At 39.8% G+C, this 27,638-nt stretch overlaps 3 protein-coding genes across 6 annotated transcripts; all 3 read left to right on the top strand.

The window, feature by feature from the left end:
• Positions 1–121: 121 nt before the first annotated feature.
• LOC116332698 (interleukin-17 receptor A) lies at positions 122–7,071 on the top strand. Of its 2 annotated transcripts, XM_039615833.1 has the most exons (12): positions 122–328; positions 449–470; positions 915–1,049; positions 1,287–1,411; positions 1,507–1,627; positions 2,886–2,933; positions 3,037–3,191; positions 3,287–3,361; positions 3,460–3,529; positions 3,672–3,767; positions 3,852–4,595; positions 5,047–7,071. In XM_039615833.1, coding segments are annotated over exons 1-12 (1,692 nt in total). In that variant the 5' UTR covers positions 122–229; the 3' UTR covers positions 5,049–7,071. The 2 variants fall into 2 exon arrangements, with proteins under 2 accessions (XP_039471767.1, XP_031611602.1); XM_031755742.2 differs by having other exon boundaries at positions 3,852–7,071.
• Positions 6,197–17,058, top strand: zgc:136858 (uncharacterized protein LOC678543 homolog). 2 transcript variants are annotated; one of them, XM_031755736.2, is made up of 19 exons: positions 6,197–6,423; positions 8,540–8,634; positions 8,728–8,842; positions 8,935–9,109; positions 9,194–9,305; positions 9,673–9,779; positions 9,964–10,090; positions 10,271–10,391; positions 10,552–10,637; positions 10,819–10,958; positions 11,051–11,110; positions 11,201–11,264; positions 11,350–11,444; positions 11,545–11,673; positions 15,628–15,742; positions 15,829–15,966; positions 16,105–16,271; positions 16,356–16,438; positions 16,641–17,058. In XM_031755736.2, exons 2-19 carry the CDS (start codon positions 8,556–8,558, stop codon positions 16,834–16,836), a joined length of 2,109 nt encoding a protein of 702 aa, XP_031611596.1. In that variant the 5' UTR covers positions 6,197–6,423; positions 8,540–8,555; the 3' UTR covers positions 16,837–17,058. The 2 variants fall into 2 exon arrangements, with proteins under 2 accessions (XP_031611596.1, XP_031611597.1); XM_031755737.2 differs by having other exon boundaries at positions 6,198–6,423; positions 9,194–9,245.
• Positions 17,059–17,870: 812 nt separating this feature from the next.
• cnot4a (CCR4-NOT transcription complex, subunit 4a) lies at positions 17,871–27,379 on the top strand. Of its 2 annotated transcripts, none has more exons than XM_031755656.2 (13): positions 17,871–18,120; positions 19,911–20,133; positions 20,340–20,537; positions 20,816–20,902; positions 21,029–21,130; positions 21,361–21,486; positions 21,574–21,698; positions 21,787–21,993; positions 22,111–22,168; positions 22,306–22,561; positions 22,884–23,381; positions 23,629–23,862; positions 24,899–27,379. In XM_031755656.2, exons 2-13 carry the CDS (start codon positions 19,960–19,962, stop codon positions 25,225–25,227), a joined length of 2,394 nt encoding a protein of 797 aa, XP_031611516.1. In that variant the 5' UTR covers positions 17,871–18,120; positions 19,911–19,959; the 3' UTR covers positions 25,228–27,379. The 2 variants fall into 2 exon arrangements, with proteins under 2 accessions (XP_031611516.1, XP_039471279.1); XM_039615345.1 differs by lacking the exon at positions 17,871–18,120 and adding an exon at positions 18,685–18,751.
• Positions 27,380–27,638: the final 259 nt, after the last annotated feature.

Raw genomic sequence — 27,638 nt, 5'->3', positions numbered from 1 at the left:
AAGTGTCGTGCATTAGAATTGAAACTACGACATACCGCTTCCTGTTTAGATGGCCATGTCTGATAAAACTGAAGAAAATCCTTGCTGAACTCACACCACAGATAGCGTTCGCTCTGTTTGTGCATGTTCTCAAGTGGGGATCTTTATTGTATTCATTTATGTTTCTCATTTGCTCCGTTGCTTTTAAAGCTTTTCCAAATTGAGCTACAGGATCGGGATCTACACCAGCATGAGCCACTTTCTTTTTTTCTGTTTCTGTTTGAGTGCTGGACTCACAGACTCATCTGGTCCTAGGATGCTGAACAAGCGTCTGGACTGCAACCAGCCAGTGAGAATTTTATGCTACATAACAATTTAAGCAGTCTGATTAAAGTTAGAGGTTGGGGATTTATAATCTTCATGAACTTATCCTGTTTGTTTTTGCCTTTTTTTGGTCTTATCTTTGCAGCGCCTTAACAACTGCACAATTAGTAAGTATATTATCTATCAAACCAGTTGAATAAAGTTGACATACTGCTGTATAAATGAGGAAGAGTTCAACCATATAAACTTGAATAATAAAATTAAATAAAGTGCTGAAAGCATCATATTACTGGTATGCCAAGCAGTAAAATACATGCTACTTAAATAAATGGTGTAAAGATGGCTTTCTTTGCTGTAAATTTACATACTACCTTTTATCTTGTTAATTATTGTCAAGGCTTAATAGAATCTTATCCAGAAATCATCCATAAAATGTTGCACAGTAGAAAGTAAACTATTTTTTAAAAGGAAGAAAACTATGAGGAAGTAAAATGTATGTATTTTAAAATTATACTTAAAGTAAAGGAGAGTAAATATGCTGTATATTCCACCACTGCACACATCAGTGAAATATATTTTAGCATCATAATAAAGAAATCCCTCCATGTCAGATAACTGCTCAGATGAACAGAAAGTACCTAATACAGAAGCTCCTACTGGCCCAGATTCGGTGGATGTGACACTCTGGAAGGGCAAACATGAGCTTGTTCCTGTTTTGAATGTGACGTGGAAAATAAATATTGACTGTAAGTAAAGCTAATATTAATATATTTACTGTAGTTCACATTTTTTGAATATGTTAAGTTAAAAATGAAAACCTATTACTGCTCCTTTAAAGGTGAATAGAAAATGAAATATTAAAAATGGCAACAAATATTGTACTCTTAAATCATTGTACTCTTGTATGATACTGTATGTGACAAATAATAAAGCTTGTTTGTTTGTTGTTGGTTTGTTAAATATGCCATTTTTTCTGTTCACAGCATCCATATGGGCACTTAAGGGATCTCAAATTAATATTGTGGATGAAACTACAAATCACAGTCTGTGTGTGCAATTTAGTTACTCATTTAAACACAATACAACATTGCACAACCAAAACCATAAGGTAGGAGAAATAATTGATTACGTAACCTGTACTTAATTATTACACATTCAATGAGAAGTTTAAACATATGTGATTTTTTCTTTTTTCTTTATTAGTGGACATTTTCTTTGGATGAAGTTGAGGTAGAGTTTGGCCATACATACATGGTGACTGTTTTTAACTTGCCAGAACCTGAGAATGGAGATAACAGGAAAAGGACGTCAATTGCCATTCCAGGTAAGTTACCACCAGATCTAGATGAACTGGAGAAGAAGACCTATTTCAGACTCACATGTCACATAATGCTTGTCCACGCCAGTCAACTTTTTAAAGATGTTTGATAATTGTAATAATTTAAAGGATTAAACCTGCTTACTGTTGCTGTGTGGTTTGTGGACAGGAGTTGCAGCTGCAGATCACTGAGCTTTGGTTGAGGTTTGCACTTTGACTGGGTCATTGCAACTCCTTGATTACTTCCTTTTTTACCTATTATGTTATAGATTTGCTGCATTGTCCTAGGACAATGCAGCAAATCTATAACATACAACAAGTTAATCATCCATGTCCTGGATGATTAACTTTGAGCCAAGCTCTAGCAGATGGCCTCATGTTTGACTCTAGAGTACTTTGACATACAGAGGAGTTCATGTTTGACTCAGTGACTGCAAGGTACCCACGTCCTGTGCCTGCAAAACAAGCACCATGTTTTTTTTTACAGTTAGTGTGAAGTGTTTGTGCTGATATGTTGTGCAAACATGATGGCCAAAACATCTGTCTGAAGCTCATTGTTCCAGAAGTCTTGTGGGGGGTTTTTTCAAATGCAACTTTACAAGCCTAAGCTGTGTTGCTGTGTTCTTTTTAGAAAAAAGAGGCTTTCAAAAACAAGGCACACTAGTTCAGTCCTGTTTTTTTCTAAATGTGCCATTTTGTAATTTAACATTTGATATACCACCTGAGGCCTGTATATATAGATATAGCTCTTGGGTTTTCTCTAAGCATTGAGCATCTGACCTTTGGCTGAATTTCCTAGGGCACTGACTGCTGGGAAGATTATGGAACATCTAAATGTTGCAGACAAGCAAGATGCCAAAACTTATGCTTTTATAGACGTTGTCATGCTTGCTGATGGTCAGTTAATCAAATGCATTTAATCAGCATTACCTGGCTGCTGTTTACCATCTTAAATCATAAGGATGCAATAAGGGAGTTTTTTTCACGGAACTGTAGCTCATTTTAATCCACGTGTGAGCACAATATGAGCTAATGTGGAAGTTACAGCCACAAAATGTTGCAATCAATACCATTAAACAGTAAGAAGAACAAGAATTAATGAAACAGTAATTATAATAACAGTAATTATAATAATCAATAATAAGAAATCAACAGGCTCACTGCTGATTCTTCTGTAGACTGAATCATTTTTGCAGCTGTAATTTTCATGTTTGACTTTAATATGTCCTGGTTCCCTTCTTACATCGTCTACTACGATTCCCAGGATGTGATGATAAAAGAATCCAGCAGGTCCGAATGTGTCTGGAAAACGGTAAAATTTTACATTCTTTGCTTCTCTTGAATTTTAAATATTTTAGTATTCATTTAGACCCAGAACACTGAAACATGTTCTTTTTTTTCTTCTTTCATTTCAGGCAGCCTGTGGAATCATAGCATGCAGACTCAAGTGTTGACTAATGGTAACATCAAATTGTCCATTGTTGTAACATTTAAGGCTTCACAGTATTCAGAGAAATACAGAGTTTCCATCCTGAACAGTGGCATCCTTTGCTCAAAGAATGTCTCAAAGGTAGTTCTACTTAAACTCGCCACCTTTTTATATCAGACATGACAGGAGTAATTGTGACATGACTTTGTTTTTTTTAATTCCCCGTAAATAACAAGGAAAACGCAACGACTGTGAACGTGACATTTGAGTTTGAGCGGTGGCAACTCAGGCAATGTGAAATATCAGTAATGGTGAGTTAACTTAGTGTACCAATCTTAACAGTTAGTGAAATAATTTTCCATATAGAGATAATATGTCAAGAGCTCATTCTACTCTGCTTGCCTTGAAGGTCCAACCATTTTTTAGGCAATGCCAAAATAATTGTTTGAGCCCCAACAAAACAATTGATTACTGCCAGTGTAAGTGCAATTTTTACCAATTATATTGTAGGTATCAGAAGTCTTACATTAACCTAGAGTCATGTTGTAATTCATTTTACGTATGTTTAGTTATATAAAAAATGTTTTCAAAGTATGTAAGTATGAGTTTCTTTCTTTTTAGATTATCCAACAAGGACTTATCTTATAAAGGCGGCCATTGGACTGCTGTTAATTAGTATTTGTCTGGCTTGTTTACTCTGGAGAGCATCTCATAAAGGTTTGTGTTCTTATAAACATGCACTGTATTAAACAGAAGCTTGAATAGATAAATAGTTAATTTGCAATTTTCTTTATTTCTCAGATCCTTTGAACACATCTTCACCCACTGCCAGAGACCAACCACAAGTTTTGCAAGTCAAAGAGAGAAAGAGTGTCCTCATCATCCACTCCCTCGATCACCCTTTATACAAAAATATTGTTCTCAAGCTTTGTGCCTTCCTGATGAACAAATGTGGTACGGAGGTGGTCCTGGATTTGCTGGATTCTAGTAGACTGGGAGTGCTTGGAAAGATCCAGTGGTTGGACTGGCACAAAGAGCAAATTGAGAAATCCTCTGCTAAGATACTAATCCTGTGCTCACGAGGTGTACAAGCCAAGTGGAGAGCCATGTGTGGTGACAAACAGGTTTTCATGAGAGAAGACGCTTGTTCATCTGTAGGTGACATGCTCACACCGTCCCTCAGCCTCTTGGTTCCTCATTTTATCCGATCTGCATCGTTCAAAAAGTACATTGTGGCTTACTTTGATGGCATTTCTTCAGAAGAAGACGTTCCTTCGCCTTTCAACATTACAGTACGATACAAGCTGATGAAACAGTTTGAGGAGGTCTTTTTCAGAATCCTCGACTTAGAAAAACATGAACCAGGCATTGTGAAGAAAGTTGAAGGGCTTTCAGAAGACACTTACCATCTGTGCCCTTCAGGTAGAGCCTTGTATGATGCTATAGAGGCTTTCCGTGCATACCAGCTGAAGCATCCACGCTGGTTTGAAGAGGAGCTACTGGAAAGCTCAGAATTGGAGTTTGAGGAGACGTCATGTGAAATCTATAAAACCCCTCCCATATACCCAAACTTTAAAACAGATTATGTTCTTCACCCAGCCCAAGTTATCAGTCATCACGTGCAGACAAGTGACGACTTCACCACAGATGAAACAAAACTTTATCTGTCAGAAAATCTTCAAGTGTTCTCTTCAATGCACTTCCACCCGCTAATTGTTCAGAACTCGTGACCGTCCTTCTATCCATTTTCTTAACCTCGTATCCAACTTAGGGTGGCAGAGGGGCTGGAGCCTATCACAGCTAACACTGGCTGCAAGGCAGGTACACTGTGAAATGTAACTAGTTCTCAGAACTTAAAAAATTATGGAATCTCATTGTCTTGGAAAAACTGAGTTAAGTTTAGATGACTAAAGTAGGGCAACTTATTTATTGTGAATATGTTACACACTGAAGGACGACAGGGTTCATTCAGGTGCACATGAAGATTTATTGTGCTGAAACACAGTAAAACAGTTCAGTGTTACTGGCGGCTTCCATTGTAATAACTGGCCTGCGTTACTTTGTAGCGTTACGTGTAATGGCCATGTATTAATCAGCCCTTAGCACACAGAGAAAATGACCAGTAAACAACAGACAACATAACATGTACTGGCTGGTCTATTTCCTATAACTTTAACTGAAACCAGCTAACAGTTTCCTTTCACATTACTGATGTAACAACACGGTTACAGAGATTAATGCAGGAGGCTAACATCGCTTAGCTAGCGCACAAACGTTACTAGCATTACCCAAAGATAACGTAAAACAACTCCCTTATTCCCTCACATTAAACACCATATAAACACGAATTACACTCCAACATGTTAAATAAGCATCAACTCTACATAAATGTATGTAGTGCTTGTATATCGCTCTCACCTGAAACACAGTAAAACAGTTCAGTGTTACTGGCGGCTTCCATTGTAATAACTGGCCTGCGTTACTTTGTGAGAGATTATTTTGCCAGTTACCTGTTTGGCTGAGCCACCACTGCCACCTACTGGCAAAACTAAATATCGCCCTAACATCACATCAGGTGGGAGCAAATGAGCTTTTCGCTCTGTGTTATGATGCAAACTATTGTCACAACGAATAGCAAAAAAGATGATGGGGGGTGGGGGGGGGACACGAACACAAAAGGAACACATCTGAGACTTGTTCTTAATGCTCAAAATACTCAGGGTGCCACAAATACTCCCACGTTCCAGTCCATCATGGTAACAACACGGAGAAACTGACAACCACAAACTCTTATATTTACATCTATGACCAAGTTAGTATCACCAGTTAATCCAGCAAGAATGTATTTAGGCTATAGTACAAAACAAAAGCACCCAGAGGACACCCACACAGGCACAGGCAGAGCATGCAAGCTTCACACGGAAGGGCCTTCCGACTGAATCTTCATGCTGTGACCTTTTAGTGCTAACCACTGTACCACAATGTAGTTCATTTAACAAGTTAAATAGAATAGCATTAAGACCTTGAGATATTTGTGATAACCATGTCTTTATATCTGCACGGGAGAACAGAAACTAAGTAGTACATGTATCATTCCACTACAAACCATAAAAACTGTATTTTTAAAAGGACATTTTGTACATTTATTTAAAAATATGCTTATTTACTGTGTGTTATACTATATTGTGCATTAGCTGCTTGCTCTTTGTTCTGTGTGGTTTTGCATTAATTTGATTTGCCAGGAGACAGTAACAGAGAAGGTTAAACTATTGAAATGTGCTGTTGATGCTTGTGGGCTGTGTAAACAGTGTTAACAGGGTCAAAGTTCAACCTTGTGGGCAAAGTTTGTAGCATTTTTGTTGCAGTGGGGAAGGTAAGACCCAAACTCTTTGTATAAATTAGACCTTTTTCTCTTTGTGACTGTTTTTGATCAAGACAGGTCTATAAATTTATTCAGTTTTAGGTATAATGTGTTTTTTTTAAAAAACTCTCTCAGCAGTATTTCTTTACTTTTTTGGATTGAAGGGAGTCTTTCACATTACTATGCTGGAAGTAATAAATGGCCTTTTCCCCTTATTTATTTATTTAGAAAAATACTCACAGTGTGCTAGTGTCAGTGTGGCCCCTCCAAAAATTGGGTCAGGGTGCTGGGAATTTATCCCAGCTTTCTGGTTAGGAATGTCTCACAATGGCTGTACAGGCATTGTGCCCTGCTTTGGCAGAAAACACACTGTAGGGTACGATAAATTTGGGAGGCTAAACAGTTTTTCCTTGAAAAACACAAGGTAAAGTTTTTCGCTTTTAATTTAAAGACAGAAAATTGGAGTTAGATTTTTTCTGTAGTCCCTTTTTAATGTTAATGTTTGCATTTTGTGTTAAAGAACCATGAAATCTAAACTAAATGCTGTGTGTGTAACGCTTGATTCAACAGCAAGAACGTGTCTTTCTCAACTTTGAAGCAGCTTTCTCTTGTAATCTCTTTCTTGTTTCAATGAGTTGACATTAAATATTTTCAGCATTGTGCAGCAGTCTTGCTGACTTTTTTTCTGTTGTCTGTCAAGATGATTCCACACTGTTTCAATAATGTTGAGGTCTGAGCTCAGGGGAGTCCAGTCCATGATGTGTAGTTTTCAGCTGTGTTTTTCTATCCAAGTATGCTTTTACTGCATTGTCAATGTGTTTCATGCTGAGAAATGAAGCCAGTGGCAAACAGACACTTTCCACTTTCAACTTTGCCAAGATTCCCTACTGGTTTAAATGCAGCTCCAAACCATGACAGAGTTTCTATTGTATTCTATAGATGACTGTAGAAACTCACTGTTGTACCTGCCTCTTAACATACTAATGATGTTTAGAACTAGAAACTGTAGCCATGACTTCATAAGGTTTTTGCCACTAATTTGCAGTCCAGGTCTTTTGTAATTTGGCATACTTCAGCCTTCCTCACTGTTTCCCTGCCTTTAAAACGGCTCCTTGACAGCCACCCTTCCACTGGGACCATTTCTAATGAGGCTTCTGCAAACAGTAGATGGATCAAATGAAGGGCCAGAAGCGTCTCTTACTTTATGATGGAGTTTGTCAAGTGGACAATCATGGGGGAAGAGAACACACATACATTCTGTTTCCCAAGAATGTGATCGTCACACATTCTTGGGAAACAGTACATTTGCATAATGACTGGAATCAGCACCAGTTATTAACAATGGGAATCAATTTTGGGGGATTTCCTTGCCTGGATGATTGCACACGCATCAAGACCAGTGTTCAGAGTGATGATTGAGGTTGTGTGCTTTACTAACCTGACACTAGAAATCAAAAATCCAGCTACAGATGTCCAAGTTCAGGCCCAACACAGTTAGACTGGTTGGTAAAATAGTGGTAAAGAATTAACTGAAGTCCAGAAAGAGCAATATGAGATAGGTTTCTCCAAGTGCAGGGCGATGTAAAGGGTGATACTGATGGGCTCCTCTATTGACCTGTTTGCATGATATGTGAACTGATGCTGATTTAGTGTGGCAGGGATGGCATGTCAAAGCACTGTGCTATGAAAACTGCTTCATGGCAACATTTTTGGGCAAATATACAATTTTAACTGTGTTTTCTTTGACATTTATTGTATATTCAGCTAAAGAAATTGGTACAATGTATGTGTTTTTGTGATAGTAAAGCAACTGATAGTAACAATGTGCCCAAAGATATAATTTACAATTGTTTCTTTGCTAACACTGGTTCAACCCTTGAATTAGGTCCTTTTTAATGTATTTTTTATGTTTGACCTTAACAAACTAGAGAGAATTTGGCTTCATACATGTAAAATATTTTTTTTTAAAATGATAGGTGGCTAACGAATTTTGTGCAGCTCTGTAGTACAAATGTTATTTTAACTATCTAACTAAAAAGCACCTGCCATCTTGATTCACGCAAGTTGATCAGAAGAAGAGGATCACCTGATACAACTTTATTGACACTAAAATCGTTCATGCTCTCAGGGTTGACCCAAACAAAATGAGGATACTGAAGCAACTCTCTGCTCTTGTACTAAGAAGAGAAATAACAACATGCCAGAGGACAATGTGCAAAAAGGGTAAATGCACTGTATCACTGACATTAAAAGCTATAATGTTAACACGGTTTATAACCAGTTTATGGAAATAATGATGATTACCTCCTCTCTCAGATTGCCTCTTCAGAATTCACCCATCTGTATCACAGGCAATGGCAGAAAACAAACCCGTGGTTGCCCTCGAAAGCACAATTATCACACACGGCATGCCTTACCCACATAACCTGAGGTACCAAAAATGACCTTCAATTACCGACAAACTCGGGTACCAGAAAGTAATATTTGTTTTAAGATTAATTGATGAGTTGGGGTGTTATACAGGACAGCAAAGGAGGTGGAGGCTATTGTACGAGCTCAAGGAGCCACTCCTGCCACGGTTGGCGTTATTGGCGGGGAAGTCCATGTTGGACTGTCGTCCGAGGAGCTTGACCACCTCGCCCAGAGCAAGAGCTCCCTGAAAGTGTCACGGCGTGATCTGCCCTACGTCATTAGCAAAGTGAGTCTTCGACACTTTGATCACACTCTAAATGAAATACTGCCAGGGTGTCGTCCACTTATTAGGTGTATGTTGTTTTCTCAGGGACTCTCTGGAGGAACAACAGTGTCAGCCACTATGATAGCCGCACACAGAGGTGGGATTCCTGTTTTTGTCACTGGGGGTATTGGAGGAGTTCACAGAGATGGAGAGAACAGTGAGCTGAGTCCCACATTTTTGAAAAATACCTTTTACACGTTTTCATATCATTTCCCAAAGAGCTGTGCTTGGAGTAAACAAAATATGTTGTCAGGTGGGCAAATTTTACATTTCTGTTAATTTTGCCACAAAGGAAGGAACAAAGATGGTGATGTGCACATGGTTGGTAAAGAAAAGAAACATCTGGTTACAGTTGTTTAAGGTCTCAATGTGGAAGGATGTCACAACAGAAAGGTCGCTTACTGTCCTGAGATTTTATGTAAACGTGAATGAGTTAGCTAACTTCAAAAGTCTCTTTATGTGAAAACTGTATTTAAGTAAAAGCTTAAAATGAGTTTCCTCTGATTACATTAATAATCTCCCAGGTCTGGATATCAGTGCGGATCTCACAGAGCTTGGCAGGACTCCCATCGCTGTCGTCTCTGCTGGGGTCAAGTCCATTCTGGACATCGGTCGCACCCTGGAGTTCCTTGTAAGACATTTTTACACTGTTTTCAACCCCACCCCCCACCCCCAAATTTAGTGTGGCAGGCTTAATAAAGTGGTGTATATTTCAGTATAAAGAGCAAATATGTATTAGTAATCAGTGTATTATAATCCTTAACATGTATGAATTCATCTAAAATTTATATATAATCAATTCTGTCTATAAACAGGAGACACAGGGTGTCTGTGTAGCCACTTATGGACAGTCAAAGAACTTTCCAGCCTTCTTCTCTCCACAAAGTGGATTCAGGTCTGCATGCCACGTTTCCAACCCTGAGGAGGCTGCAAAACTTATTGGTATATCACAATTTTATGCCATAATAAACACTGATAGAGCACTCACAGGTTAAAATTCAGTACTAGTTACTATCTCATTTTACCTCACATTTTAGCAAATAGAATACAGCAACTTTGGGTTGTTATTTTTTTGTATGATATTTATTTTATTTTATTTTATTTTTTTGTTTGGTCACTCAGCAAGCTCTTTGTCCCTGGGACTCCAAAGTGGCATCCTGTTAGCTGTGCCCATCCCAGAGGAGCATGCAGCATCTGGACAGCAGATTGAAGATGCCATAAAAGTTGCAGTGGCAGAGGCAAGGTACAGAAAATCTGTTTTCAATTTTCTCTCAGGAGCCAACTTTGGATTTGAAATGTGGCCACTTTATGATACCTGATGCTCCAAGTATCATAAAGTCACTGATTAATATCATTAATATCAGTATTAGCATCATTTTCTGTTCTCTCTTTGAACTCTCAAGGGCTGAAGGTGTCATGGGAAAAGATGTGACGCCATTCATTCTTCAAAAAGTCAGTGCCCTGACTCAAGGGAAGTCCCTTCAGGCCAGTATCCTTTCAAAAGTCTGACTCGTCAAAGAATTATGCAGTAAACATGATTGTATCAAACACTTTGGTGAAAAAAGACAGAGAGTACGAAGATGATTGATTGGCATGACAATGTTACTGTTGCAGTCTTTTGGCCTATAGTGTATGAGAACTAATGTGTCCTTAACGTGTCCTGTTTCAAGACATTGCTCTCATTCATAACAACGCAAAAGTTGGCAGTCAAATAGCCTGTGCTCTGTCAAAGCAGATGAATGACAGAGGATTAAAAAGTCAAACTTCTCCAAAAGCATCAAAATTTCCATCCAATTCAGATTCCAATATTGTGAGTATAAACACATATTTTATTCAAATTCTAAAATAGTGAAAGTCGAACAGTCATACATAACAGTGCATGCAATGACTATTCTGTTGCAGGTCGTGATAGGAGGAATAAATGTTGATTTTATCGCCAAGGGAAAAACAAAAGCACTTAAGGTAAGCTTCATTTACGACATGGATTCAGCCACAATAGTGCAGAGGAAGTGAACCAGACTGACTTCTGAGAACTCCCGTTATCTCTTTCAGTTTGGACAAACTAACCCAGGAAGTGTCTGTCAATCATTTGGTGGTGTAGGAAGAAACATCGCTGGTTGGTTTTTTATCTGATTATGTTTTACATCATGACATAGTTTCATGACTTTGAGTGAGTAATTTCTCTGAATGTTTCCTTAAAGACTCTCTAAGCAGATTAGGCCAAAAACCCCTGTTCATTTCAGCTACTGGAGCTGATTCAAACAGTGATGCAGTGTTAAACTACTGCAAACATATGGTATGTGAACACTGATGTTTAGTCATTACCATGCACGGCTAAAATCTTATTTAAAGATGAAAAAAATATATTTGTTTTTTCCTCTTAAACTTTTTGTAAGAACGCAAGTGGTGTGGCCAGGCTCAAAGAGCACAGCACTGCAACCTACTGTGCTGTCATCACTGAGAGTGGAGAGCTGAGTCTCGGTTTGGGAGACATGGATATTCATCAGCAAATCACAGAGCACTATGTAAGTGACATCAGACACTGTTCATGCTAAGAGACATAAAGCACAAAGGGATGAAAACTGCACATATAGAATCCTCAGTCAAATGTGATAGATCTACTTTAAACAGATGAAGACTTTGCCCCTGAAAGACACTTTAAAAAGCTTTTTTCCACACACGTTATACTTCTTTTTTTCAATGCACAAATTTGCACAACTCAACAATTTGTTTAAAAGCTCAATCCAGATCACATGTCTGCTTTATCCCATCAATGCAGCTCATTTACATTGTAGATACAGTAAGATGTGACAAGCAATAAATACACTTACTTTCATCCTTATTGCAATAACCTCCTGATAGAAATGGAGTGGCTTTTTCATAGTGCTTTTCTGTGCACTTTACTCTATAAGATGTATTTATCCATGCATTCATGCAACACTCTGTTCTATGCATTTTATCTACCTCACATCCATGGACTATTTAGAGCCTCCAATTAACTTAACTGTGAGCGGTAGCCAGAATAACCAGAGTGAGCCCACACAGGATCAAGGGGAACATGGAAACCCTCCAAAGAAGGGTTTAGCAAGTCAGGATATTCACACCCAAACTCTTCTTGCTGTGCGGTGCCAGATTAGGACACTCTTGCAAAAGACATTTTTAATCTCAGGAGTCATACTAAAAGGTTAATAATCCACCTACATTTTCTTATAGATGACTCTGAGTGCCATTGCTCTGTCTTTGTTTCTATTACAGTATTGTGAAGCATATTCAAACACAAAGTTTGACACCAGTTTTATGTACAGTGGTCCCTCGCTATAACGCGGTTCACCTTTTGTGGCCTCGCTGTTTCGCTGATTTTTTTTGTGATATTTTGCATGGTTTTTTTGTTTGTTTGTTTGTTTTTTTTTACAGCGCATTGTGTTCCGTGTCCTGATCGGCTGTAGACCATTGTCAATCAATCTTCTCGGTGCCGTGTCTCCTGTACGGTACAGAATGCATTCAGCTTGTCAAATTTACAAAAATCTTCGATCGCTAGCAGTGTGACTCTGAAGTGCTGCACTGTATGTTTGTAAGTTTTCTCCCCAACAAACACAACAATGTCGACGAAACGTTTTGCATTGTCAAAGGCACCTGCGGTAGCACTCGAAAGGCAGAGGAAGATGCTACCGCACAAAAAGTTGGACTTCTGGACATGCTAAAGAAAGGTAGAAGTTACCGTATTTTTCGGACCATAAGGCACACTGGATTATAAGGCGCATTAAGCAAACAAATTTCACCTATTGCGGGTTATTTTTAGACCATAACTCCCGCGATAAACGAGGGACCACAGTACACAAATTACAAAACTTTACGTATGATAAAGGATCTAAAGGTAAGGAAATTTATTAAGACAAAAACAGAACTGCACTGTGTTTGTGTCTTATTATGGAATAACTCCACATTCAGTTCTAATGTACTTGCTAACATTTGTGGTGGCAATACTCATATTAGCTTTCTGGGTTTGTATGTTTTCAGACAAGCTAGCTTCTGACATGATTAAAACATAAATTTTAAGATGACCTCAGACCAAATAAGAACGTTTTACAGACAGTACACAAAAACACTTGCAACAGAGGCAAAGTTACCGTATACTTGGCTGAGCACATTACTGCCCTGAAAAACAGGAGAAATAGTGAAGGAAACACGCTGCAGTTGGCCTGGTCAGTCTATGTGCACAACTCAGTCCAAAGGTACTCTACTGCCATCTGCTGTCCAAAGTGATATGCATTCATTTGCGACACAAAACTTGGAGGACTTCATGAACCTTATCATACCAGTAAACAAAGTGAAGCATACATGATTGCTTACATATTTAACAAGACTTGATTCACAATTTTGACCACATATTTGTGTGGGTCACAAAGGCTATAGTAACACAAATAATCAGTTGTTACAGCCAATGTATGCAGTAGAGATGGACCGATCCGATATTATGTATCGGTATCAGTCCGATACTGATTTAAATTACTGGATCGGATATCGGCGAGAAATAAAAAATGTAATCCGATCCATTAAATATAAAAAAAACACCTCACAATACTTGCGACACGGCGTAACTCGGCTCATAACCATAGCATGTCGGAGCAGTATGCATCACGTGATAGAGCGGCTGTGTGTATTTGTAGCCTGCTACCAAACCAGCATTTCATCTCCGAGGAAGTTATCCCAGAGAGAAGTAAAGCAAGTGTGTAAGTTCATCTCTGAATGTTTGTAAAGCGTTCCCATGTTAAGCTTAACAACCGATATATGGAGCGACTGCCTCTCTCTCCCTCACCTTCCTGCTGCTACTTCAATCATGAAACTGCTTAACGATCAGCTGATCGGCTTTTCTGTCGCGAGTCCATCTCTCTTCTTTGTTTTTGGCCCACTTTGCACCAGAAAGAGGAAACCAGCGGCTGAACAACAGCAGCACCTTTAAGCTTGATAAGCTGTTGTTAGAATTTATTTAATATTACTTTCTACACCAGGATCCTTTTCTACATAGCTGACGGCTGGTAACTGTGCAGGGGTGGATCTAGCAAAGTTTAGCCAGGGGGGCCGATAGGGCATGAACAGGGAAAAGGGGGCACAAAGACATACTTTTCTTTCTTATTCTCATTTAAAATGTCTAGCTTTTAATAAATAATTATCTGAATCTTACACCCAAAGTTTTAATCTGATGTAAAATGTATAGAAGTCCATTACTGTATATAGTAACTGTTAAGTCTAATATACCCTAGTAAGCTATAGTACTTTTTCCTTTGGGAAGGTACCATCTGTGCAGTCTGCAATTCTGTTGAAGAAAGATGTTGAATCTATTTAATTAGTCTTGAAAAATAATATATTTCTGTGCATTTTTTTTCACCCTGCATCACATTAAAGTTGATTACATCGATTAAGCATCATGAGGTGGAGGGTGGGGGGTGGTTCCCTATTTTTTTTTTTGCTGGGAGTTGGCAACCCTATTAGTTAGGTTGCTTAATATTTCTGCTAAGTACTCTTTAAAATACCAGAATAGGGAGGATGGAGTAGGTTTAAGTTTGTTAGATTGATCAGTGTTGCTGAACTATGAAATATTTTGGGTGCAGTGTATTTTATACATACAGGTATAACAGAATAGCTGTAGTGTTATTGTTTATTTAAATTTGAGTATGAACTTATACAAAATGCAGCAAGATATTAAAAAAACAGTTTTATTGATTAAAAAACACACTATATCGGATTCATATCGGTATCGGCAGATATCCAAATTTATGATATCGGTATCGGACATAAAAAAGTGGTATCGTGCCATCTCTAGTTTGCAGAAGAGCATCTCTGAATAGTATAGAGCAGCAGACGACCACACCAGGCTCCAGCGATTGGAAAAACATTGCTTGGTCTGATAAGTCTCAATTTCTGGTGGTGATTTGGGGCCAGCATTTGAAATAAGCAACATCAAACCACTGAATGATCATGCCTTGTATCAATGGCTCAGGCTGCTAAGATATTTTCTCAGCTTCTTCCAGTAGGTCGCCACGCCGTGTCACAAAGCTCAAATTATCTCAAACTGGTTTCTAGAACATGACAGTGAATTCACTCTACTCAAATGACCTCCACAGTCACCAGTTCTCAATCCAATAGAGCACCTTTGTGATGTGGAGAAACAAAAGCTTCTCATTATGTACAGCCAGCAAATCTTCATCAGCTGTTGAATTTACAAATTAAGGCAGTTCTGAAGGCAGATGGGCCCAACCCCGTAGCAAGAGGTACCTAATAAAATGCTTGGTTAGTGTATTTGGGTTTTGGACAGGTATATTTTCTCAATTTGCTGACTGATTTATTAAATTTATGAAATGATTGATTTACATTTTGCTATTGTTTTCCCTGAGCCCCTGTGAAGAACCTCTGGTTTTACAAAATGCAAAATACGCTGTACTTACCATTTCAATATTCTGTCACTGAATAATTTTTTGTAGGTGTCACAATTCAAGACGCAGCTTTCATCAGCCACACTCGTGTGTCTCGATGGAAACATTCCCACCTCAACCATCAACTATGTTTGTTGTTTTGCTGAAAAGCACAACATAAATGGTAAGCAATGGAAAGACGTGATTCTGAAAAATCTCAAAAATGTGCTTTTATTGATTGTAACACTAAGATTTCCATGCTTATCGCAGTTTGGTATGAACCGACTGACTCAGAAAAGGCTTGTAAGCCTTTCCTTTCAGATGCCTGGAAGTCTTTGTCCTATTCATCTCCAAACCTGGCAGAGCTGTGCACCATGAATAAAACACTGGGTGTCAAAACACCTGAAGGTAAACTATGTTACTCCTCTTTTATCAGCGAAAGCCATCAAAAAACAAACTCACACCCTCTGCTGTTGATGTTAGAGCTCTTATCAAAAATGCAAATACTCTGACGGAAGCTGAGGATGTGGTTTTGTATTGCGGCAGTGCTGCCGAGCACACGCGATGAGATGCTCAGTGTTGCTGTGGCTCTCTCGCGCCCTCTTCTGGAGCATCTTCACTGCCTGGTGGTGACTCTAGGGGCTAATGGTGTGTTGCTGTGTGGAGAGTATGATGCAGGCACAGTCAACTTGCAGCCAAGAAAACAGAAGAAGGTAAGAACGGTCTTCATGCCAGCTGATAACGATTTGCTCTAACAGTAGTGGTGAAAATGGCTTTTTTCTTGCTTCTGTTTGCAGAAGAGGCAGCTTTGTGCTCTCCACTACCCAGCACTTGCTGTGACCCCAGAGGAGATAATGAATGTGTCGGGAGCTGGAGATAGGTGCTAAAAATTTGCTTGACCTACTTCATCCATCTTGTTCTTATTTGACTTTCATTTCCTGTGTTTCTTCTGCTGCAGTTTTATCCACTTTTCAATTTCCATGACCTCTTTCTCTCCCCATCTCGCTGGCATTCTTTCACTGAGTCACAAAATGATGGTGAAACACTCAAACAAAAGACACTTATCTCCCCTTTGTTTCCAGTCTTGCAGGTGCCTTAATGGCAGGGATTCTCCTGGGGAAAGACACAGACAGCTGTGTTCGGATGGGACTCTTGGCTGCAAGGACATCTCTGGCATCCCCGCACCCCATCGCTCCAATGCTCACTTTAGATGCTGTAAACCCCAACGAAGTCCACACTCAGACCTGGCCCAAACCAAGCCTTGTGTGGATTGATTAAAAAATAATAAATAATAGTGTTAGCTTTTCAATATTCTTATGGAAACTGTGTGTATTGTGAGCGAGGAAACTATAAAGAATGAAAGAAAAAAACATTGAATTCTAATTTTACTTGATTTTTAATGTTCTGTAATAATGGTATCTTGCAAAATATGTCAAGCAGCTTTGTTAATTTTATACAGCCATATGATGACCAAATTCAATAAACAGATTATAAAAATTATGAATTCAAGGGCATTCTGGTGCTTTGATTTCTAAAGAATGGCACAGTCAGTGGCTTGCATTTGAATAATTACTATGATGATTTTGTGAAAGACACTAAATACAAAAGAATCTATAAAAAACTTTACATAAGGGACAGACAGAAAGCAAGTTATTATGAACCATTGTTTTTATATAAACATTTTCTATTTATATTTTAATTATGTTTACACAATAAAATATAAAACAAGATTCTATAATGTTGGATAGGCAAGAGATTCCTTTATATTTTTGTGTCACAGCAACTATATATTAAATACAATCTGTTAAAAAAAAGCTTAATTAATCAGAATCAGAATCTTTAATGACATTGTAGGAGTGAAACATTGAACAACGAAATTGAGTTGCAATTATCTCAGTGCAAAAGAAGACATAGATCGATCGATCGATAGATAGATCGATAGATCGATAGATAGATAGATAATCTGAAATTTAAAGACATTATTACAAAATATCTTAAGGTGAAAAGTACGCATAAGGAACTAAAGAAAAAGTAGTGTAGAAAAATAATGGCGAAAAATAACACAAAATCTAAGTGTAGTGCAAAGGAATGATATGTAAAAAGTTGAATATAACTAACATAGTAATGACGGCTGATTTAAAGTATATGCATTTTGAATTTAGAAAATAATGGCGAACTAAATTCCTTCATAAGAGCTTTGCAGTAGGAACTACATCCCTCTTGAACGTAATGGAACGATCGGAAAATGTAAAAACTACATCTCCCTGAAAGCATCAGCCCATCTGCGCAGACTCAGTGGCACTGAATACTTGCCCCACTCCCTCCTCCCAACTATAATGCTAGCTAAGATGGTGGTTTGAGCGTAAATTGTCTCCACAATACCAAGAAAAGAAAGGGGCAAAACATCTTTATAGCCTTTTAATTACAACAGAACAACACAACTACTGGTATCTTACGTGACCCTCTATAGATATTTTGACATTTCAGATACATTGGCTCGCAGTCCCCGCCCAATTTAGTGTGACTCCCTTGGAGAGGAATCCTAAGCTAAATACGGACAGGGTAAGTAACGCTAACGTTAGCCAAGCTGCTAGCTGAGCTAGCCAGGTTCCATTCTGCCTCAGTAAATTAAGGACAATTATGTCTGTTGCGATTTTACTGACTGACTGTAAAGTTTTCTCACTCTTCCTGAATTTCTGCCCAGCTAATCTTAATGTCGTTTGAGCAATGACAGTTGTTTATAGTGCCAACAACTTGTTCCCAGTTCAGTGTTAGCTTATGTAAGGCCTCGTCGTCAGCTCAACTCCAAACCCTCGTACACTCTGATAATGTAGCCTGCTAACTACGGGTTAGCTTAAGCAAGCTGTCACTTTTTATATGGGGGGCACCATAACGTTATGTCATACGTTTTTTTTAAACTACGAACGTCAATATTGGGGAACGTCTCATATCCACATGCATTATATTTGTGATTAATATCGCGGTTGTCACGGAATACTTGGTCTCAATCAGACCGGCGTCTTTTGCCAGTTCGCGGCTAATGTTAGCTTAGCCCGTGGTTAGTCAAATAACATCTGTCATAACGTACGATCCAGGAGACTAAGCAGCTAAAGTTACCAGCTTGGCCAACACGATTTGTTCACGTCTTTAGTGGGGATGTCTGCGAGTGAAAACGCAAAACGGCGATAGCCGTGTACGTGTAGGTTTATTTGCGAAAATGCTGCCCGGCATTGGATGTCTATAGTCTTTTAGGTTTTTATCGAGCTCTCGATGGGCTCGTCTGCTGGCAGCGGTGTTGTCACGTAGAAAACAGGCTGGGGTTTAAATGCCAACAACAGGCGATTCATTCGTAAATAAACCTATTTTATTGTTTTTGTCTTTAACGTCGACCATGACGTGTCAGCCCAAGAAAGATCCCACAACATCCGCATTATCACTTTGCGACCATTAGTTCTGTTTTTTTTAAAGGCTTGGGTTGATAAGTACACCCATTTGGCTTATTTTAGACCTAGCTAGCAAAACCAGTGCCGCCCAATGAAAAGACCTCAACAGAATGCAACAAATCTTCCATCTGTGGAGGCCAGAATGACCCGTTATTATTCAAGCCTTTTCGTGGTCATCTGTAGAGGTGTTACCGATGAGTGTTTTTCTTTGCGCGATGTAGCACACTCAGATATATTTAACTGTTATTGAGGTCTAAAGAAAACGGTCTGATATATTCATTTAGGACCGTTTGAAATAGTATTGTTGACACCTTTTTCTTAATCTTTGATGTATCACTTAAATATTACAGCTCTGTGTGTAGCACAATGATTTTCAGCTGTATTACTAGGGAGGCACTGAAATCCTGAGCTGATACAATGTTTGAAATAACAGTTTGGCCTATAGCTGATGCCAATAGGGGTGGGTGTGTTGTTGTTTTCATTTATTACCCCCCTTTTTTTTTTCTTCTTTTTTTTTTTTTTTTTTACAAAAGAGTAAAAAATCAGATTGTTTTTAAAATCTTCAGGTAGTCAACAGGGCTGATACTGATATTTAGCTGTTATAATGGTGCTTCTCTACTTTGTGCTGTCAATTGATTAAAAGACTTTGTTTTAAAATGCTGGGTAATCTTAAGTAACTGGTTTGGCATTCAAAAAAACTGCATTTAAAAATGCAATTAAAAGTATTTTGGCGTGTTCACTGATATATTGTCACGTTGGAAGTTCAATCGAAAGGGCTATACCTTTCTGCTGTTAAGCATCTGCACTGACAACAAGTTCAGTCATTCTAAATAAATTGTAAATATATTGCTTGTTATATTTAGTCAGTTCTGAGTGGAGCTCTTATACTCTTCATTTATGTTTTGGTAGCCCTGTGCTCTGTGGTCCGCTTCAGTACTCAGCCTTGCTGCGCCATAGGATGTCCCACAGCCCTGAAATGAAGGACGACCCCATGGAGTGTCCTCTGTGCATGGAGCCGCTGGAGATTGATGACGTCAACTTCTTCCCCTGCACCTGTGGCTACCAGATCTGCCGCTTCTGTTGGCACCGCATCCGTACAGATGAGAACGGCCTCTGCCCCGCATGCAGAAAGGTGAAATGGATGTAGATGCCATTAAACTCATTAAACAGGAGGATGATTTGTCTGTGGTTGGCTCAGCAGTCTTGTTGGAGGAGACCTCATGTAATTACAATTACACAGGTGTAACTTGTGTGTAACCACGCCTTAAATTAGTAATTTTTTTCCTTTGAATGGGAGATATTTCTGTTTGTAACGCAGTTCTTTCTGTTTTTGTGTAGCCTTATCCAGAGGACCCTGCTGTGTACAAGCCTCTGTCACAGGAGGAGATCCAAAGGATAAAGAATGAAAAGAAGCAGAAACAGAATGAGAAAAAGCAAAAGGTGACAGAAAACCGCAAGCATCTGGCCAGTGTCAGAGTGGTCCAGAGAAATCTGGTGTTTGTGGTGGGGCTCTCGCAGCGACTCGCTGACCCAGAGGTGAGTGTAATGCTTACATTACACTTCAGCTATCTGTGACACGAGCGTTAAAACTTATGGTATTCAGTTTGATGCAGCTAAGGAAGTGGCTGTGTCACTGTAGATTTGGGCTTGACAGATGCAGTGAAGTTGTACTGTACTTTGTTGGTGTTGGTAAACAATGATCTTTACGTATATTTAAACGTTTTTACCTGCAGCTTCCTCCTGATTGAATATTCAGTTTGAAAGAGCTCAGTATGCCCAACACTTTGTCACGTGTTGCTGTATTTTACCCACAGGTCCTAAAACGGCCGGAGTATTTTGGGAGGTTTGGGAAAATCCATAAAGTGGTCATCAACAATAGCACATCTTACGCAGGTTCACAGGTGAGGAGGGTGGATTAGGTTAAAACAGCAATTTAATAATGAAAATCCTCTTTCATAGCTACAATGAGCTCATAAAAGTATGCAACCGCATCAGTTGCATGTTTGTTTACCTGTTTTGTTTTTTAGGGGCCTAGTGCCAGCGCTTATGTCACTTACATCCGCTCTGAAGATGCTCTAAGAGCAATACAGTGTGTGAACAATGTGGTTGTTGATGGCAGAACACTCAAGGTGAGAAGTTGACACAAAGATCTTTGTTAATTTTTAGTGATTTTAGTAGTCTTTTAAAGTGCACAAAAATTAGATTAATTCTCCATTTTCTTTTCTGCTTCTAGCTATTTAACACAAACATCATTGTAAACAATGTAGATTACACAGAGAAGATAAAGAATTCTTTGAAAAGAATTAGTATGAATTTCTATGTAAAATTTTCTTCTTCTTTTATTTCTTTCTTTTTGCAGGCTTCTTTAGGCACAACAAAATACTGCAGTTACTTCCTCAAAAGTATGCAGTGTCCCAAACCTGATTGTATGTACCTACATGAGTTGGGGGATGAAGCAGCTAGCTTTACTAAAGAGGAGATGCAGGTACACTTTTTTTTTCCCCTCTTCCCACAATGAGAGTCAGTTGTGGTTTAAAGCACCTTTTTGACTCATGTTATGCTGTTTCTTCAGGCAGGAAAACATCAAGAGTATGAGCAAAAACTCCTCCAAGACCTCTATAAAATTAACCCTAGCTTTCTACAACCTCCAGCTTGTGGAACAGAAAAGTCAAAGAGTAAATCCAACTCCACACAGAGGTTGGTATTTATTAATATTTTTATTTGTTGTATTTTTATTATTTACTCACAGTGCAGGGTGGTTAATTTCTGTCCTGCTTTGTAACAGAACCAACAGTAGCAATGGTAAAGATGGGTGGCCGACACTGTCAGGGCATAACAAGCTGTCCAACGGGCTTTCAGAAGACCGCAAGTCCCCTCCACTGCTAGACTATCTAGACCAAGAAGCTATTACTTCAGATGGGCTAGAAACAGAGCTGGGTCCAGGCCAGCGTACTGCCTTGTCCCCCTTCTCCTCTAACTGTGACAGTAACAGGTACATGGGTTTTTCCTCAGGAAAAGGACTTGCATGTTATTGAATAAAACAATTGTGTATTTATTTTTGCAATGATCTTTTTTTTTCCCTGTCTTTATGTAAATTTTCTACCTGCAGTCCCAGTGACAAACCTCCAGAGTCTATCGGTATGGTAAATGGCGAGACTTTACAACAGGTAATACAGCATTAACCAACCTCTGTGGTTGTTTTGTTTAAATATAAATCTGAGTATGAACCAGCAGTAATAAGGACAACTTCACAAACATTTTCTTCTTTCTTGTTTTTTTTTTTTCTTTTTCTTTTTTAATAAAGATACCCACAAGTGACTCGCCCTCCCCTCCCCCGGGTTTAACTAAGCCCAGCCTGGTAGTGCCCATCAGCATGTCAGACATCACAGCCCGTTCGCCCTTTGAGGGTGCTGCGGCTGAGTCCCAGTCACTCTTTTCAGACAACAGTAACTTCAGACATCCAAACCCCCTCCCTGCTGGTTTGCCACCCTTCCCCAGCTCCCCTCGCGGCAGTTCTGACTGGCCTATGACCCCTGAACCACAGAGCCTCTTCACATCAGGTAGAATAACACCATGTTTAATCTAGCTGTCAAACATTTTGATTACCTCCATCTGCTGTATTCTGAAAATTTGTTTTCTAAACAATGAGCCCATATGACTAATGTAGGTAATGTAATAAGCAGCAAAATGCTAGGGCACAAGTTGCACTTACATTTTAATGTATTTAATATCTATTCAAGCTCAAACGTATAAGATTATTGAAAAAAGTTGAATTTGCATGTAAGGAAATTTCAAAGCTATTGCAGGTGTAATCTCATCTAAGTTTATCTGGTAGTCCAAGTTTTGTGTCTCCTATAACCTCTGTGTTTTCTCTCCCTTCAGACACAATACCAGTGTCGTCCTCCACAGACTGGCAGGCGGCCTTTGGCTTTGGCTCGTCCAGCAAACAGCAGGATGATGACCTGGGCTTTGATCCTTTCGATGTGACTCGCAAGGCTTTGGCTGACCTGATAGAGAAGGAGTTGTCAGTACAGGATCAGAGCCCTTCATCCCCAGGGCCCCTCATCCAGGGGAGCAACCATGGACCCAGCCTGCCACCCTCCAACCCTAACCCCAGCGCTTCCCATCACTTCCCCAGTGGCCTCCCACGTGTCCCACAGCACCACAGAACCATCTACAGCTCCTTCAGTTTCCCCAGCACTCACAACAGCCAGGCCAGTCAGCAGCAGCCAGCTGCCAGACACCCCTGGTTGGGCGTGCCCACACGGAATAACCTCACACACTTGAACCACTCAGCCAGTGCTGCCTCACACAGTAATTTCCTGGACCTGAATCTGCCGCCTCAGCACAACACAGGGCTGGGAGGGATCCCCATCTCAGGTACCAGACCCGTGGGTCACTTTGGCACCTTTCTGTGTCACATTGCAGTAGTGCATGTTAAAACAGAGAATAGACTATAGCTATTTAATTTCACAGCACATGTGTGCTGCGACATGGCATTATGATACTTGTTTTGATTAGCTTGTATTGATTTTTTTTTTTTTTTTTCCTGCTGGCAGATGCAGTTTTGTACTTAACCACAAAAACACCTGAGGAGCTGACATGTCTGTTTACTTCTCTCTTGCAGAAAACAGCAGCTCTATAGACGGCTTAAATGTGAAAGAGTGGCAGGATGGTCTCAGGGCTCTTCTGCCCAACATCAATATCAACTTTGGGGGCCTCCCAAATTCCTCGTCCTCTTCCTCCTCCTCATCCTCCAACAGTGTTAACCACATTGGTGGGCCAGCTGGACCAGCAGGCATGTCGCACAGCCTGAGCTGGGACGGCACAGGCAGTTGGATGGACCCCGCTATTATTACAGGTTGGCAGTTAGTTCACAGCAACATTTCAGATCTTTTATGAAGCAAAAATCCAAAATAACTGGTTTGGGTTTTTGTTTGTTTGAAATTATTGTTTAGTCCTAAAGATTCTTAAAGATTGGTCTGTAAAAACATCAGAAAAGAGTCAAGAATCCTTAGTCCTCCTCAAATTGCCTTTATCTAATCAAAGATACCCCAAAGGAAAATCATTGGCACTATTAGTGAAATTACTTGATATTTAATATTTAACATGATAAAGGCTGACACCTTTAAGCAAGTTTAAAACTGGGTGCATACAAATCATGGATGAGTTATTAGATTCTTGTTTTGATTTGTCTTTCGTGGTAATGGAAATCAAGTTGTTATTATCTTTCGCCAAGTCATAATTGTAGGCAGTCATTTTCCATCTAGTAGTAAGGATGAGTAGTTTGGTATGATGTTTGATTTGAATGTCAAACATATCCTGGGAAATTCCATCAGCGTATTTAGCAGAATAATAGCAAGGAAAAAACACCATAAATATTTTACAGGCATCAAAATGCTTCCTCATTTTCACTGTCGTAGAAGTGGGTAAAAGCAACTGGCACAATGTGGTCATTTATGACATTTTTAAGCAGAGGGAGTAGCGCAAGTGACAAGCTCACACAAGACTAACCTTGGAGTTCTGAAATTTTTAGACAGCTTTGGATGACAAAATGAAGAAAGTATGAAGAATTTCATTTTTTTAGCATAAAGCGTAAATGTGTGCCAGCTGTTATGACTGATAACAGAAAAGACAAAAAATATTTTGAAGTGTTTTTTAAACTGATTTAGTGTCTTAACTACATGATTAAGAAATGCCTTTCAAACTAAGTTGCATAACTTTTTCCATTTTGGTGTGTCATATAAGCAATATATTGTTATATCGAATAGAAATGATGACAGCACTGTAAATGTTTCAACAAAGCAGCTGATCACAAAAATCTTTATGTCAGATTTGTGTTGTGGTTTTTTCGCCATCACTCATCTCTTGTCCTCCCTCTCCGTAACCCTCCGCAGGCATCCCAGCCTCAGCCGGCAACAGTTTAGACTGCCTCCAGGACGATAACCCACCACACTGGCTTAAATCCCTGCAGGCGCTCACAGAGATGGACGGCCCTGCCAGCTCAGCGATGCCCACTCCCCAGCCCCTCCACAGCAGCCTCCTCGATGCCCACATCCCTCTTCACCACAGAGCCGCCGCCGGCTGGGCTCCCTACCTTCCCCCTCCCACAGCCAACCCCGCCAGTCAGTTCCACTCCCCTCCCCCAGGCTTCCAGACCGCCTTCAGACCCCCGGGACAGCCCTCCACAGAGCTGCTACAGAGTGCTGCTGTGGACCGCCACTGAACACAGACTACAGCAGACACCCATCCATTGCCCCACTACCACTTTATACCCACTCATCTTGTACCCTCCCCCCTCCCCCTCCCAATGCAATACACACCAATCTGCAGAGTATGAAAAATTAACAAAGTAACAAACATGCTTTCATCTTTTTTCTCTTCGTCCTTCCTTTTTGTCCACTCTGAAGGCATTTTATTTTGTTTTTGTTCATGGCACAGAAGTTATCAGTACCTTTTTGTCTGCTGCCATCACCACTCCTTAGACCTAGTTCTGGGTGTAACATGGGATTCATTATGTAGCTTACTGTTAACGGAGAGCACAAGAATCAATATAGGATTGAGCACCCAGTGGTGACATGAGAGTTAACTCCACAAACTGGCAAATAAACAAATTAGCTGATGTGAGGTCTTTTTATTTTAAAAGTAACTAATGATTAAGCATGAACAGCATTTGTGTTTTTGAAAGTTGAAGTCTTGATTAGTTTTCGAGGAATGAACCAAGCTGTGAATCTGCTCTTTGAAGCTTTGCCCCAAAGACCCTCATCCTCCCCAGTTTAACAGGAGTCTATGAAACGGTTAATTCTTACAGTTGTTTCAAGAATAAGGAGAGATGATAGAGGGAAGCCCTTTTCAGACATGGGATTCATGACATCACCTCTTTCAAAGGGAGTTGTCATTCAGACTTGAGTCACTTTTATATTTATTAAGGGAGACAAAAAAGGAAAAGACTTGTTGCTTTGGTGGCAAAAATTATTGTCAGCATCTCCTACCGTACCCTGCTTCTTACACACAGGCATCGTGACAGATCTGTCTTTGGAAATAGGCAAATCACATCAAAGAGGAGTGTAGTAATCACATTGTGAATGAGAAAAGGAGTCGATTAGATAAAATATTGTGTACATGTATAGCTGTTTAGAGCCGCCTCCTAGTGAATCATCATCGTGTGTGTGCCTGTCCGCCAACATGCCTGCGTGCAATCAAACTTCAGATTGATTTGTAAATGCCACCAGGTCCAGCCAAACAAGATGGTGATTGAAATACAGAACAAGTGACCATCTAGACGTTTAGCTGATGTGTAAGATTAACAAAAAGAAGCGCATGTCTGAAGGGGGCTGGAGAGAAGAGGGGTTGGTCTTAGCTTTTTGTTGAGTGGGTTTAAAAATGAATAAATAAAACAAAACCTCAAAAACAAAAAAAAAGAAGCTGAGAATTGGTTAGTAAAGGCCAAGATGCAGATGAGACAGGGGAGTTGAGGGCACAGGCTATGCATGGGCTCCCTGTTAGGTAAGGACACAAATGGCCTGCTTTGAGAGGCCACTTGGCTCACATTCTCTTTAGTTGAGGGGAACTCCCATTGGCCCCATCCTGCTGGAGGGAAAATTTTGCTGAACCTCTGTATCAGAGGATAGAGCACCACCTAACCGCAGGGAGCCAGGGCTTTGGGAGATCGTGGCACACATCCTGAGCACTAGGGTTAGACTCACAGTGCCACTGTGTGGTACCTACAATAGCTAGCCCTAACATGGACAGCCACCACTTAGTAAGGACAATGACTAGATGGATGAGGATATGTCGAATACTAACGAGGGTAATAAAGGGGTTAACAGGTCCCTTTGTTTGACCCACGAGGGCTTAAACGAGGCCTTAAAATGGACAGATGAGAGAGAGAGAGAAGCTTGAGCGATAGGAAGGAGAGCATCAGGACTGCTGAAAATATGCAATATTGTACGTGACTTTGACAACTGTATCTGATCATGTGTCACAAAGGAAGGCGCCGCAAGACAATACCAAGTACTGTAGTAGTGATTTAAGGAGCCTTTAGGATTTAAAATCAACCTCTCTGACCACCGCCTTTTTTTCTTTTTGAAGTCTTAATTCTGATCTGTGTTTGCTCTCTCTACCGCTCTCTTCTCTCTCTATCTTGCTCTGTCTCTCTTATCCCCATCCTCCCCCATCCCCTGCTGTTCTCTATTTAACAGTATTCACAAAATGAACAAAGTCATCCAGGAGAAACCAACACAGAGTCATACAATGGGTTTTAACATGATGTTGCAAGGAAAAAATAAACAAAACGACAAATTTGAGACGCTTAAAGGAAGTGAACTGTCCTCTGCAGGTCTGGAAAAATGAACCTTAAATAAAACTAAAAACTCTGAGCTGGTGTTTGTCTGCTGTTGTCTTCTCATCACTGCCTTTCTGTATAAAATACAAATCCCAGGAAGCTCGCTTTTAAGTTGCTCCTCTATTATTCCAAATTCTTCCACTGGGGGGCAGATCACTTTTTGTCAGCTAGGAAGCTCTGCAGTCAAACTTCAGCTGAGCACACAAGGTGACACAGAACGACACCGACTACAGTTTTTCAAATACACCGCATTTTCACCACTAAGGGTTTTCAGCGATTGGATATAGGCAGAG

This window comes from Oreochromis aureus, linkage group 7 (assembly GCF_013358895.1).
Source record: "Oreochromis aureus strain Israel breed Guangdong linkage group 7, ZZ_aureus, whole genome shotgun sequence".
Taxonomy (NCBI): Eukaryota; Metazoa; Chordata; class Actinopteri; order Cichliformes; family Cichlidae; genus Oreochromis; species Oreochromis aureus.
This window is presented reverse-complemented; position numbering and strand designations above follow the sequence as displayed.